The sequence below is a fragment of the Gallus gallus genome, chromosome 3 (assembly GCF_016699485.2).
Source record: "Gallus gallus isolate bGalGal1 chromosome 3, bGalGal1.mat.broiler.GRCg7b, whole genome shotgun sequence".
Classification (NCBI taxonomy): Eukaryota; Metazoa; Chordata; class Aves; order Galliformes; family Phasianidae; genus Gallus; species Gallus gallus.
This window is the reverse complement of record NC_052534.1, coordinates 104,593,749-104,606,469: the sequence shown is the minus strand read 5'-3', so window position 1 is coordinate 104,606,469 and position 12,721 is coordinate 104,593,749. Positions and strand designations below refer to the sequence as shown.

Here is a 12,721-nt window from a genome sequence, read left to right as displayed (position 1 = left end):
TCATCGTCTGTAACTTGCTTTTTCTTTCTCTTAGGGGAGGAGAGAATAAAGTCCTCTTTTCAAATGGTTTTTTTTCTGAAATGTTCTAGTTCCTTTCTCCCTGACTTGGATTTTATTAGGAGTGCTTTCTGTTAAGAACAGATCTTGAATGGGTTTTACTGTCCTGTTCAGCATCTTCTTTCCGTGACAAATGTCATCCCCCTTAGTTGCCTATGCACTGTAGTCAGGTCTTTCTCATGGCTAAGCGAATTAAGCAGAGTTTCTTCTAGTATTCATTCCTTTCCAGACTGCCTTTTCATTCTGTAGCGTGGCTTTCATGTCGTCTTCCAAAGATGTATGTTTTTACCTGCAAGATTCTGAAGTGCTTTCCTGAAATAACACTACATTCGAAATGAATGTGGTCATCGAATCATCACAGAATGGCTTAGATTGGAAGGGACCTTGGAGATTGTTCAGTCCTGCTGATTCTGATCCTGCAGCACATACTCATGTCCTGTCTGAAGTCCCAGCACTTAGCCCCACTCTTAATCCCGCAGTTTACCCATTACTATGAGTAAAATGCTGTGCTTTCTTTCAAACTCAAACACTTCCGTGAGTGGGAAATTCCCTCCTTCTTAATAATGGCCCCGTTTATCCATCGTTAAGCCTTGATTTACGTGGCTGACCTTGATTCATCTCAGAAAGACGATGGCCATGAAAATGTAACCACTGAGAAAGACACAGCAAGAGCGCTCACTGTAAAAGGCTTCTGTCGCAGGTGAAGTGACTGAGACTGGCAGTCATGACTCATAGGTTCCAATTCAGATTGGAAAAGACCTCTGAGATCCTCAAGTCCAACCCCAGCCCACCCCACCGTGCCCACTGCCCACGTCCCTCAGTGCCACATCCCCACGGTTCTGGAGCACCTCCAGGGATGGTGACCCAGATAGCAGTAATGCAGTAGTCACGTGAACACTTTGCTGTTTGCTGTTGGATCTTCTTGGTGTAATTCTATGAACTATGCTGCAATTCAGTGGTCAGGTTAAAAATTCCCCAGCCATCAGACACTAACACTAGGAGTACCCCTGAGAGCTCATCTTGTCCACATCCTTTCCTCAGGGCAGGATCTGCTGTGCTTTCCCAACAGATGTTTTCTTCACTCTGTTCTCAGAGACACTGTTGCAAAGGCCAGAAACTCCCAGCAAGTCTTGACCTTCCTGCTTTGTTAACTCTGTCCTTAAATTGTTTTTATCGGTCTCCATTCGGAATCTTTCCTTGGTTTGGTTTAAAACCAAGATTTCCTGTCCTGTCCACTGTAGAAATAGAAGGTTATTTGATCGTTTGGTTATTTGATATCTTCTCTCTACAGTCTTTCACATAACTGGAAATGCTGTCTCATCTCTTGCTCATTTTCTTTAGTATAAAGTTCTTCCTGTGTTTTAGTGTGTTTGTTTATTCTCCCTTTCCAAATAGCCCTAAAGAAATCCAACCCAAAACTAGACCAGTCTGTCTTGGCTTGCTGGTTATATACTGCCAGAATGTTTCTTGAACATCTGTTCAGACATATGCAAGGTTGCAGCCATGCGCTGTACATCCATTTGAAAGAAATGGGCATACTTATCAGCTGTACTTCATGCATCATTGAATGGCAGAGTAAGTGATGTGGGTATTGAATAGTTGATGATGTTTTCTGTTGTTCCCAGGCAGCTTTGTTGTTCAGACCGTTTCTAAAAGGCTAAGGGGAAAACCATTAATCTTGTGCTTGTGCTAAGCTGTGGTCCTGCTCGTGCAGCCTGGGATGCAGTTACCTTTGGTTGGCGTGGTGGTGATGGGTTGATGGTTGGACTTGATGGTCTTTTCCAGCCTCAGTGTTCGTTTCAGTGATTCTGTCATGCACTGCTCCCCAAGTCTCACCAGCCAGCCAGCTTCAGTTCTGTCATTCCATGGTTTTTCCCTTCCATTTGTCCATCCATCCAAACCTAATGTCTCAGCTTGCCTGCAGCATTTCAGGACACAGTGTCAAATGTCTTGCAGAAATTGAGGTAATTGGCATCCACCTGTCTTCTCTCATCCACAAATCCAGTCATTTGATGGCAGAAGGTAATCAAGCCATTCAGGCATGATTTACCCCTTCTAAATCCACACTGACTGCTTCTATCTCCTCCGTGTGCACAGAAATGTGCTCCCGGAGGGCTCACTCTGTGGCATTCACAGGGTGGATGTGACTGGCCTGTATTTTCTCAGTTTGTAGTTTTCACCCTTTTTGACAGCGGGTGCAACATTTGCTTTGAAGTTAAGGATCAAACTCCTTTCACACGTTGCCTCAAGAAAATCACAGAAAAACTAGGTTTGGAAAAGCTCTCTCAGATCCCCAAGCCCAACCCCAGCCCACCCCACCGTGCCCACTGCCCACGTCCCTCAGTGCCACATCCCCACAGTTCTGGAACACCTCCAGGGATGGCGACTCCACCACTTCCATGGGCAGCTGTGCCACTGCAGCACTGCTCTTTAGGAGAAGAAATTGTTCCTAACACCCAGCCTGAAGCTCCCTGGAAGCCGAATTTCCCAGCTTTTGCTGTAGTCCATATATAATTGGACTTGTTTAGTAGGAACAGTGTACATTCATGCACCCCCCAGTTGAGCTCCTGAGTGGAGACCCGTTGTTATCTGTAAACCGAAAGAGAGGAGAGAAGACCTGGTCGTGTTCTTAACTCGTCTCACTTAGAAAGAGGAGAGAGAGGCAGGCAGGGAGAATCTGAGGAAGGAATCCTTCCCACCAGCAGAAAATAATACTGCTGTGCAAAAAGGAATGTGGGTGGTACTGCTTTGTAAGGCAAAATCATAGTGGTGAAATCACCAGTTAAGTAGTGACTCTGGGGGAGGACATGAAAATATCTCCTGAGTATCTGAAAGGGGAGGAGGAATTACTGAGGTTGGTCTAAAATAATAACATTCAGAATAAAAGGTAAAAAATTAGAAAGCACACACAACGTATGACAAGATTTTTTGTGACGGTGAACTCTGGTAGAAATTAAAGCTGCATTAACAAGATAATTACTGGACTGAATATAGATGGGAAGTAAAACGGGACTGGCAGGAAAACAGACTCAAACCATAACCGAAAAATGGGTGTCCATCTCTTTATTTTGTCTTTGTTTTGTGATAATGTGAGAGCTACAGAGGGCTGTTCTGCTCTCAGCCTGCTGGGAAATAAGTGCTACAAGAGTAAAAGAGTCTAAATATCATAGAAGTGCTTGTCCCAGAGCTGCTGGGATTGCAGCGAGCGTGTTAAAGGATCTTTATTTCAGTCCAAACAGATGTCTTGCATAATATTTCTTTGTATATCCCTGTGTTTTACTGTTTCAATTTCCTGTGCAGCTTGGATAGGAAAGCAGTCCGATGGACACTCAAACAGCTCTCAGAACTCCACCTTCAGTTCCTCTGCCTCTGTTAAGCTCGACAACTCCTTGCCAGGGCTGGGCAAGAAGCCGTTCCAGAGATCTGACAGGCTCCATGCAAGTAAGACATTTATTTTTTCTAATTACGGAGGTTTCGTTGTTCTGATGGCAGAACAAAAGCCAAAATAGCAGCGTTGACTAAAACATGCCATTAATTCCATTTCTACTGTGATTTGTGGAAGGCACTCCCAGTATTCTGCGTGAACCGAGATAAATAATTCAAACCTTTTGTATACAAATAAGCCTTTGTTCATTTCAATCAAGGGTTTCTACCTGTGAATTTGGAGCTCAGTTTGAGAAGCAAAGAAGGATTTGCATTATTTTGAAGGCTTTTCATATGTACTTAAGACACTTTTGTAACATATAAAGAGGAAAAAGTACTCCTTCCCAGATCCTTCATGCCCTGGTGTCACTTAGCTTCCTTCCCATTCATCTTTCTCAACTTTTCTCAACTTTTGTAGCTTCTTGTGTGTGTACCAAGGATGGGATCGACATTGGGTAACACTGCTCCATCCATGCTAACCATCCCAGGTTTCCTTTATCACTGGTGAAGAACAGGCAGTTTGAGGGCATGTTTCATTTGCCCTCCATTAGATTCTGCTTTACTGCAGGATGATTTGCGCCCTGGAGGTCTGACTTAGGGAGCCTAGGCAGCTAGCTGAAGTGCCAGTCCCTGCATGTTAGACATCTGTGTAGGTTTGGTGGAATAAGATATGTTGTTGTTATGCGAGTGGCACCTTGCCCTGCCTCTAGAAGTCACAAGGAAAGGAGAACGGTGTGTTCTCATTACATACTGGACCCAAATCCCATCAGTTCAGAATTCTATTCACCCACAAATCCTTTGAGGCTTCTCTCTTTCCCTATTCCGTCTCCCACACCACCACCTGAAGGCTCAGTCCCATTTACAGAGCCACATGGGACAAGGTTGCTTTTACAGTTATTACCCTGGCCGTTTAAAAAGGATTGTGATCCACTGATGTGGAAGAATTTCCAGGTTCACAAGTTCATACAAATGAAATACTGGAAAAAAACATAAGGCAGAGTAATGCTCAGGTGCCACTTCTGTATATGAACTCTCAATCAGATGGGAACCACGCGGCCGGGTTGAGATGCTGCTTTCCAGCCCAGCTTCAGCTCACACTGTAATCAGGAAACTGCAGCTCCTGATAAATTAGAAACCTGCATTTCCTGGGGGAGTCGTGTACGTGATACAAATGCTTCCTTTGCTTTTGTTTTCTGAGTTTGCAGCACATACGTGAAGCTGGCTGTACCACAGGAGTTAATGCCGCATTTGTTGGCTTTCAAACACAGAAAAGGAAAGAGGATTGCTCATGTTTGCTGCTCTGTCCAGTCTTGTGGTTTCAACGCAAGCAGAATGAGCTGCTTTTACTAAGAATAACGTAAGAAAGTCCAAGAAGAAATCCCGAAGAACAAAGTGACCTTAACTGGAGGCTTAAAATAGACAGCTGGTGTGGCTGAAAGCTAGTGCAGAAACCCTTCTTTCAGAAGAGTCCTTGCCAGCCCCCGAACGGACACCCAGGCTTCCTAGGAAAGTCAGAGGAACTGACCCAGGGTATGATGCAGTAGGAAGCACTCAGTGACAGAAAGGACCTCCCACATCTTGTTTTGAACTATATGTGTACCCTTCTATAAAGGTTAAGGTTTGAAATGGACCATTGAAGTGCTCTTCGGGAGCCTTTAATCCTCTCACAGATAAGATGCTACTCGGTTCTCTCTGGTTCTTTGCAGGGCAGCTGAAGAGAACGAAGTGTGCTGAAATTGACGTGGAAACTCCCGACTCCATCCTGGTGAACACCAACCTGCGGGCGCTGATCAACAAGCACACGTTCTCCGTTCTGCCCACAGAGTGCCAGCAGCGCCTGCTGCTGCTGCTGCCAGAGGTGGACAGGCAGGTGGGTCGTGGTTTGGGGGCAGAGGGAAGGCCCTTGGTGTCAGCAGGAGTAAATCTGATGAGACATCCAAATACTACATTAATCTCTACTGGAGTAGACTTTTTATTCTGCGTACCGTGCAAAATATTAGGAGATTCTTCTATGTTTCCTTCGGTATTTGTTGCTACCAGATAAAAGAATTCAAGTTTGATAAATCAGTGGCTTGGTTCCATTCAGTCAACTCTGTGTTCCCAGCTGCAGTGAGAGAAGTGTTTCTGGTAAATCAGACTCCACGGGAGCCAGAAGTGATAGGAGCACAGTGGTCTCAGCATTTTCCTCTCCTATCCTTTTTGGTACAGGATTAACCCTGCAGCTTTCTGGACAGGTTCCTTCCCAATACCTAAAACAGACACTGGAATTCAGTTCCATCTTCTTCTGTTTCTCATTATCTTGTGTTGCCGCTGTCAAATCCTGGATTTGGTAAATTAAAAATGGAGTGAGTTTTCAATTGCATTTTTACGCTGTCCAGATTGCAGAGTAAACTCCAAAGAGTTGGTGTCCTGATCTGAAACATGCAGCAGGTTAAAGGCACCGGGCACACAACAGGAGGCAGCTGTGGAGGCAGTTTGTTTTTTGCAGATGATGTGCTTGAGACCTCTGTGTGTGGGAAGAGAAGGGCTTGAAAACCCAGAAAAGTACTTGATGGGAAGGAATGGGATCCACATCAGGTGGATCTGATGAATTCCATCCTGAGGGATACAAAACAACCTGTTTGAAGCAGTCTTAACATCACAGCAGTTTTTCTTCAGCAGCTTGTGGATCCAGGGGTGATAGAGATAAGACCAAATGTTACCCTTGCTTGTAAAAGGATGAAAATACAGTGTGAGTTCAGGGAGTGAAGTTCAGTCTGTTCATGCTGAGTACCAGGTAGGTTAGAGCTAGAACGAGGATACTTCCTTTTACCTTCATCATATGATATGTTGACCATCAGCATTCCTCCCTCAATGGGCCTGGGAGCTTCCAAGCAACATGGAATTCTGCACTGTGCTTCCACAGGATTCCACACTGTCCTTCCACTTCAGTTGTAGGGATGTTAATTCATATGCATTCACATATGGCCTAGAGTCATCCTGAACATCCTACAGACACCAAGGCTGGCTTTGGGACATCCTGTATCAGATCTGGGAGTCCCTTGAAGATATTTTACTGTGTCTGTTTATTGCTAGATGCCAGTTCAGACTCACCTGAGTCGCTCCCAAGGGGTCTACATCTCAGCTGTAGTTACTCCAGGCTCCTATAGAAAGTGGAAATCCAGTTGGTACAGTCAGCAGCGTGCAGCCAAACCAGCTGCTTCAGGACGAAGCCTTTGTGTCTGTGCTGCTCTTCTGCAGCTCACGGAGCATTAATAATGCATATGGGTCACACAGCTGCATTGAGGTCTGCTTTGCAGAGGATACCGTCTTGAGCTGATCCGTTAGGAGTGAGGAGGAGTTGTAATGTTGTGTCATAAATTCTAATCTTCAATCAGCACTCATCAGGGGCTTAATTGGAGTACTTGTTTTCTAAGTCTCGTTGCCTTTGCAATAGTGAGGTATGTGTCAAAGTATGATGTGATGGAGTTTGCAGCTGGAATTTACTGGCAAGAAGCTCACAGCAGATGGCAAGACAATCCTCTCCCAGCTTTTAAGTTTAATTATCCTTAAATTCAATTAGAATTTGACCAAGAACGAATTTTGATTATCCAAATAATGCTGCTTAGCTCCTGAGAGGGCACATTTTGCATTTCACTGCAGTAAATCTCCCACCCCACAGTGACGCACTCCATAGCAATGTCTGACTTTCCTGTAGTAAACAGAAGAGGTGAAGACGTTGGATGTGCCAAATACAAAAGGTCCTTTATGTGTTATAGGTGTAGAGGTGGCCTAGTGCCTCTGTCAAACAAGGTGGCTGCTTTCTGTTAGAGTTCTGTTCTGTGGCTGATCAATATGGATTTGGATTAGAAAAGGAACCTCTCCTGTTCTACGTCTCTGTAGTGGCTCTGCAGCTGGAAGTTACTGAATGTGTTTTCTTGTGTTTCTAACAGAGAAGTCTACATTTATTTCTGTGCGTTGATCATTTCCCACCATGCTGTGTTCCAGTCTTAGCCTTATGCTTTTGCATTTATGTCCTATGCTGTAACTTGACTGTCCTATTTGGTTAACTGTATTTTGAAGGCTGAATGAGTTTTGAGCTCCTCTTGTCCCTGTTTTTCCAGAGGCAGCTATGATTATGTTTATAGGCATTTCAGAGTTACTTTAACCTGATAACTTTTATATCCATGCTTTTCCCAGAAGACAGCAGAGCTATTGCTCTGGACAACGATTCAAGGCAATATACTGCATTAATTTTGCAGGGCAGAATGCATCTGAAGAAGCTGTCATAGGCTGTGCCGTCCTGTTTCTTTGCATTTCTCCTTGCCACCTGTATCTTGTGCTGTTTGTGTGTGTTTGTTCAGTAGCAGAGCTGGAGAGCGTTGGGCTGAAGCAAAGAAGATGAAAATTTGCCACAATCTCCTGGATCTCAGACTTGGTTTCTTTTCTACTGAATGAAATAAAGACCGATTCTAGAGAGATTTATGGCAACACTGCAACTCTTGCTCTGTCTTCGGACAACACAACCTGTGACATTTGCCTTTTCAGCTCATTATCACTATTTGCTTTGTGATGTATTCCAGGTTGGGGCAGATGGTTTGATGAAGCTGAGTGGTTCAGCGTTGAACAACGAGTTCTTCACTTCAGCTGCCCAGGGCTGGAAGGAGAGGTTGTCAGAAGGTAAGACTTCCCCTAGCAAAGAAGTAAAGTGTTACAAGGCTTTCAGCTCACCAATGTTTTGGGGAACGTGTACAATAAATTTGATGGAGAAACAGAAGGCCTCATTGCAGCCTTCCAGTGCTTGAAGGGAGCATCAAAACAGGAGGTGGGAACAATTGTTTACGAGGGTGGACAGTGATAGGACAAGGGGGAATGGTTTTAAACTGAGACGGGGAGGTTTAGGTTGGATATTAGGAGGAAGTTTTCCACCCAGAGGGTGGTGACGCACTGAACAGGTTGCCCAAGGAGGCTGTGGATGCCCCATCCCTGGAGGCATTCAAGGCCAGGCTGGATGTGGCTCTGGGCAGCCTGGTCTGCTGATTGGCGACCCTACACATAGCAGGGGGTTGGAACCAGATGAGCATTGTGGTCCTTTTCAACCCAGGCCATTCTATGATTCTATGAACTGAAAGGCTGTATAAGTTCCTAGGTAAAGACAGCTGTAGGCAACGTAGCCCATAAGAGCGAGTGCAAGCCTGGATGTATTTCCACTTAGTGGGGAAATATTGGTGGTTGGTTGACGGTTGAACTAGACGATCTTTGGAGGTCTTTTCCAACCTTGGTGATTCTGCGATCTTATGAACTTATGCCTGTACCTTCAACAACATCTCAAACTCAGAAGTGCTGAATTCTTTAATTTAATCAAGCTGTATTATCAGAAGTGCACTCATTTCTTCTAGGGACTGTTCCCTCTGCAGAGCTCAGCCACGCAGCCTCTCACCAGCGTTTTTATAAAGGCAGCAGCACAGCCATGACTCACTTTAAGAAGGGAATACCACTTACTCATGTCCAGATAATCGATTCTTAGGAGGTGTTTCCATAGAAAATGCATCCTATTCTGGATCACCATTTAAGTTTTGTGGGTGTACTTATGACAGTAAGCAGACAAGGAACAGAATTCAGCTGTCTATACTTTGTAATTGTTGGAACCATCTGTAATTTTGGCCCTCATCCTTTGGTTTTCCCTTTAAAGCTTTACTGAAGACCTTCCATCCTTTCATGACTCCACATCTAAAGGGTACAACAATGTCTAATCACCAGATTAAAAACACAACAGCTATAGAACCTTCTAAGCTGATAGAGCTTGCAGCAGTCAGGCTGAAGTCTGGAGGTGTCCACTGACACTCTCACTAAGCAGCATATCACTGCTCAGGTCTCAAAGCTTGATGCCACTGCAGGAAGAACAGTCCTGTAGGTTTTCTTTGGCTGCAGCTAGTGCTCTTAGTCCCTGACAGAGTGTGCAAACAAGTGTGAATGTATAGTCAGACATCATTACTGTAGGTAGAAGCAGCACAGCCTGCCAGATTGACATCAGTACCTGAGGAGAGATACAGGTCAGTTGTCCTTCCAAGCTGAGGTCAGAAGCTTAGGATGTCTTCATCCATACAGCAGCATGATTTGTTTGTAGAGGAAGTCCAGGTAGGATATTAAGAACAACTTCTCCAAAAGAGCAGTGCTGCAGTGGCACAGCTGCCCAGGGAGGTGGTGGGGTCACCGTCCATGGAGGTGTTCCAGAACCGTGGGGATGTGGCACTGAGGGACGTGGGCAGTGGGCACGGTGGGGTTGGGTCAGCAGTTGGACTTGGGGATCTTGGACAGCTTTTCCAACCTTCATGATAGTAAGATTCTGCAAGGCAGAGGATGGTAGAAACGACAGAAATAGTTTGTCACCGTGGGTAAAAATTTTCAGAACCATCAAGTGACTTCATAGCAGATGGGCTGCATTTCAGGGAGCTAAGGGAACTTCCAGTGCCTGAGAGGCCCCTGCCCATCATCCTGAAAAGGAAGTGAAGACTGGCAGAAATTTCCCACAACTAAGAAAGGCAAATGTTGCACCCACTTCCAAAAAGCACCAAAAAGATCATCTGAGAAAATGCAAATTTGGTCAGTCTCGGCTTCATTGTGGTGCAAGCCCTCTTGGAGGATGTTTCTGGGTGTGTGGAGGAGAAGGTGATTGGGAACAGTCAGCAAGGATCTATTTCTTACCTGCATGGCATGGCTGCCTAAAAAACCCTGAATTTGTGAACAAGCAGAGATCAGTAGGTGTCATTCACATCAACATAAGCAAAGCTTTTTGGCACAGGCTGCGCAGGGAGGTGGTGGGGTCACCATCCCTGGAGGTGTTCCAGAACTGTAGGGATGTGGCACTGAGGGATGTGGGCAGTGGGCACGGTGAGGTGGGCTGGGGTTGGACGTGGGGATCTCAGAGGTCTTTTCCAACCTGAATGATTCCCTGATTCTATATCTGTCTCCCACAGTATTCTTGTATCCAGCCTGAGATGTTAGGGTGTGGGTGGCTTCATAGCCACCTGGGAGAGCAGCTTGTGGGGTGTTCTGCCTCATGGTTCACACCTGGATGCTGGTAGCAATGGAGCACATGTGTCTGTCTTAGCACCCCACGCATTTCCTATCTGCCAGTGACCCTGGGGCAGTTTGCAGAGGACACCAGATAGTGGGCACCAGTTGATGTGCTTGAGGCCAGGTGCCATACAGCAGAATCCAGCAAGGAGCTGGCAGTAGAGGAACACCTTGCAGCTCAGGAGAAGTGTAGGGGTACAGTGTCGAAAGCTGTAGAGGGCTTCTGTGAGACAGGACTGCATCTGCAAGCATGAGGGCTCCTTTGGTTATCCTAAGTCACTTTATCCATAGCTTGTTTTGCACATGACCCTTATTGCATTTTGCAGGCGAGTTCACACCAGAAATGCAGCTAAGAATACGTCAAGAGATAGAAAAGGAAAAGAAGGTTGAGCTGTGGAAGGAACATTTTTTTGAGAGCTACTACGGCCAAAGGTAAGGACCTTCAGTATCTTTTTTACCCCCACCACTGCCTTTCTGGACACACTTATTCCTGTGGATTTCGTGTGCTATCCACCAGTAGACATTATCTTTCATCAAACCTCAACGAGGTCTAGCTTCATTAGATTCCCAACTTGTTCATTTCTTTTGTAAATAAGGATGGATGAACAGGACAGGCAGTGTTGGTTCTAAGCTAAGGGTACATCAGTGGTTTTGCTGCTGGCCATCTTCTTCTGGAGAAAATCAGGGGGTGCTTTTCAGGAGCCCAGAGTCCCTTTCAGCAAATGTCAGCGTATGAGCTGAAGTCAGATGCAGGCTGTGTGGGGCATTTTGCATATGGCAGAGATAGGCCTGCGGGAATGAGGAAAGGAAATGTTTACTGTTGGCCAAATTCTTTTGGTTTACTGCTTGGAAAATGACTATCTGGGCAGAGGACTAGATCTAATGCGTGCTCCACATATTTTGTTTAGTTGGTTTTAAACATTGCTATTAAGTTCTGTTTCATTTGGAAGCACTAACAGTAGTGAAGGATTTCAAAGATCATGGCATAAAATCAGTAAGAGTTACATTTACTTCGGGTATGGTATTTGGACAGCCCTCTTTGTTTTTGTAATAATAGCGTGCTTTTTGCAAGAATGTTTCACAAAACAAAACTTCTGCTTTTCTTATTAGTTCTGGATTAAGTCCTGAAGAGTCCGAGAGACTGACAGCCAACACCAGCGCTGATGATGGAGAGGCTGAAAAGCCAGCAGCAGAGCAGCCAAAATGCATGCAAGTCAAAGAGGAGATTACTTCTCCATCAGAGTCTAAAGCACAAGTGGTCCAGGAAGCACCTGCGGTGAAAAAAGGAGAGGAGAGAAGAGTAGAAGAGAGGAGAGAAGAGATGCAGCCCAAAGCAGCCAAGCCTGCCGAGGCCTCAGTTTCCCCAGCTGGGTGTGCAGTGAAGCCCAGCGACCCCCAAATCCAAGAGAGAATCCAAGGAGAACCCATCCAAGAGAATCCACAGCCTGCTGTGAGCCAAAAGCTGGAAGAAGAGAGGAAGCATACTGCATCAAAGGAAGTGAAGGAGACTGTGCGTGCCCCGGTCTTGGCCCCAAGCAAACCAAAGAGCCCTGAAGCAGGTGAAGCAGCGGCAAAGGTGACGAGTCCAGTGGTCGCCCCACCGACCCCAGAAAAGAAACCCCCTGTAAACGAAGAAATGGAGGTCAGTGTTGAAGGCCATAAGAGGAAGTCAGAGAGCAGTGAAGAAGCACTGACCACTCCTGAGAAGAAGCCGCGCATTGCGGAGAAGTGCCAGCAGCAGCAGCCGGCATTTCGCAGCCAAACGCAGTCCTTTCCTGCTGCCGGGCCCCCGGTGCCACGAGTGCCCCCGCTCAAGGTAAGGAGAAAGGAAGGCAGATCCACAGAGTGGGTTCGTGTTGGTCAGCGCTGCTGGGTCAGCCCAGTTCTGGTTCTGCATGCAAGTTATGTTGCCTGCTTATTACCGCGATGGAAATGTTTGATCCAAAAATGCAAAGCTTAGCTGTTTGCTAAAGGGAATTGAGTTCAGTGAAGTCTCCTGTGCACGCATATCTGTTGCAAGACCTGCTCAGCCAAAAGCTCCAGCAATTGCAGGACCAAAATCATAAAGGGAGCTGCAGCCCAAGAGCATGAAGAACTTTGTGTGCTATCCCCACTGGTACAAGAATAGGTCTAGAAAGAATGCTGTCAGCAGTTTGCTCTAATATATCAAGTCCAGAAAGTAAAT

The 12,721-nt window shown here is 45.7% G+C and overlaps 1 protein-coding gene across 6 annotated transcripts in view; it reads left to right on the top strand.

Moving 5' to 3' along the window:
• The window catches only part of ASXL2 (additional sex combs like 2, transcriptional regulator), an 89,704-nt gene that overhangs the window by 66,427 nt on the left and 10,556 nt on the right, over positions 1–12,721 (top strand). For all 6 annotated transcript variants that reach the window (XM_015285098.4, XM_046938957.1, XM_046938956.1 and 3 more), the window contains 5 exon segments: positions 3,358–3,498; positions 5,187–5,350; positions 8,043–8,139; positions 10,863–10,968; positions 11,647–12,352. In XM_015285098.4, coding sequence (XP_015140584.3) covers positions 3,358–3,498; positions 5,187–5,350; positions 8,043–8,139; positions 10,863–10,968; positions 11,647–12,352 — 1,214 coding nt within the window.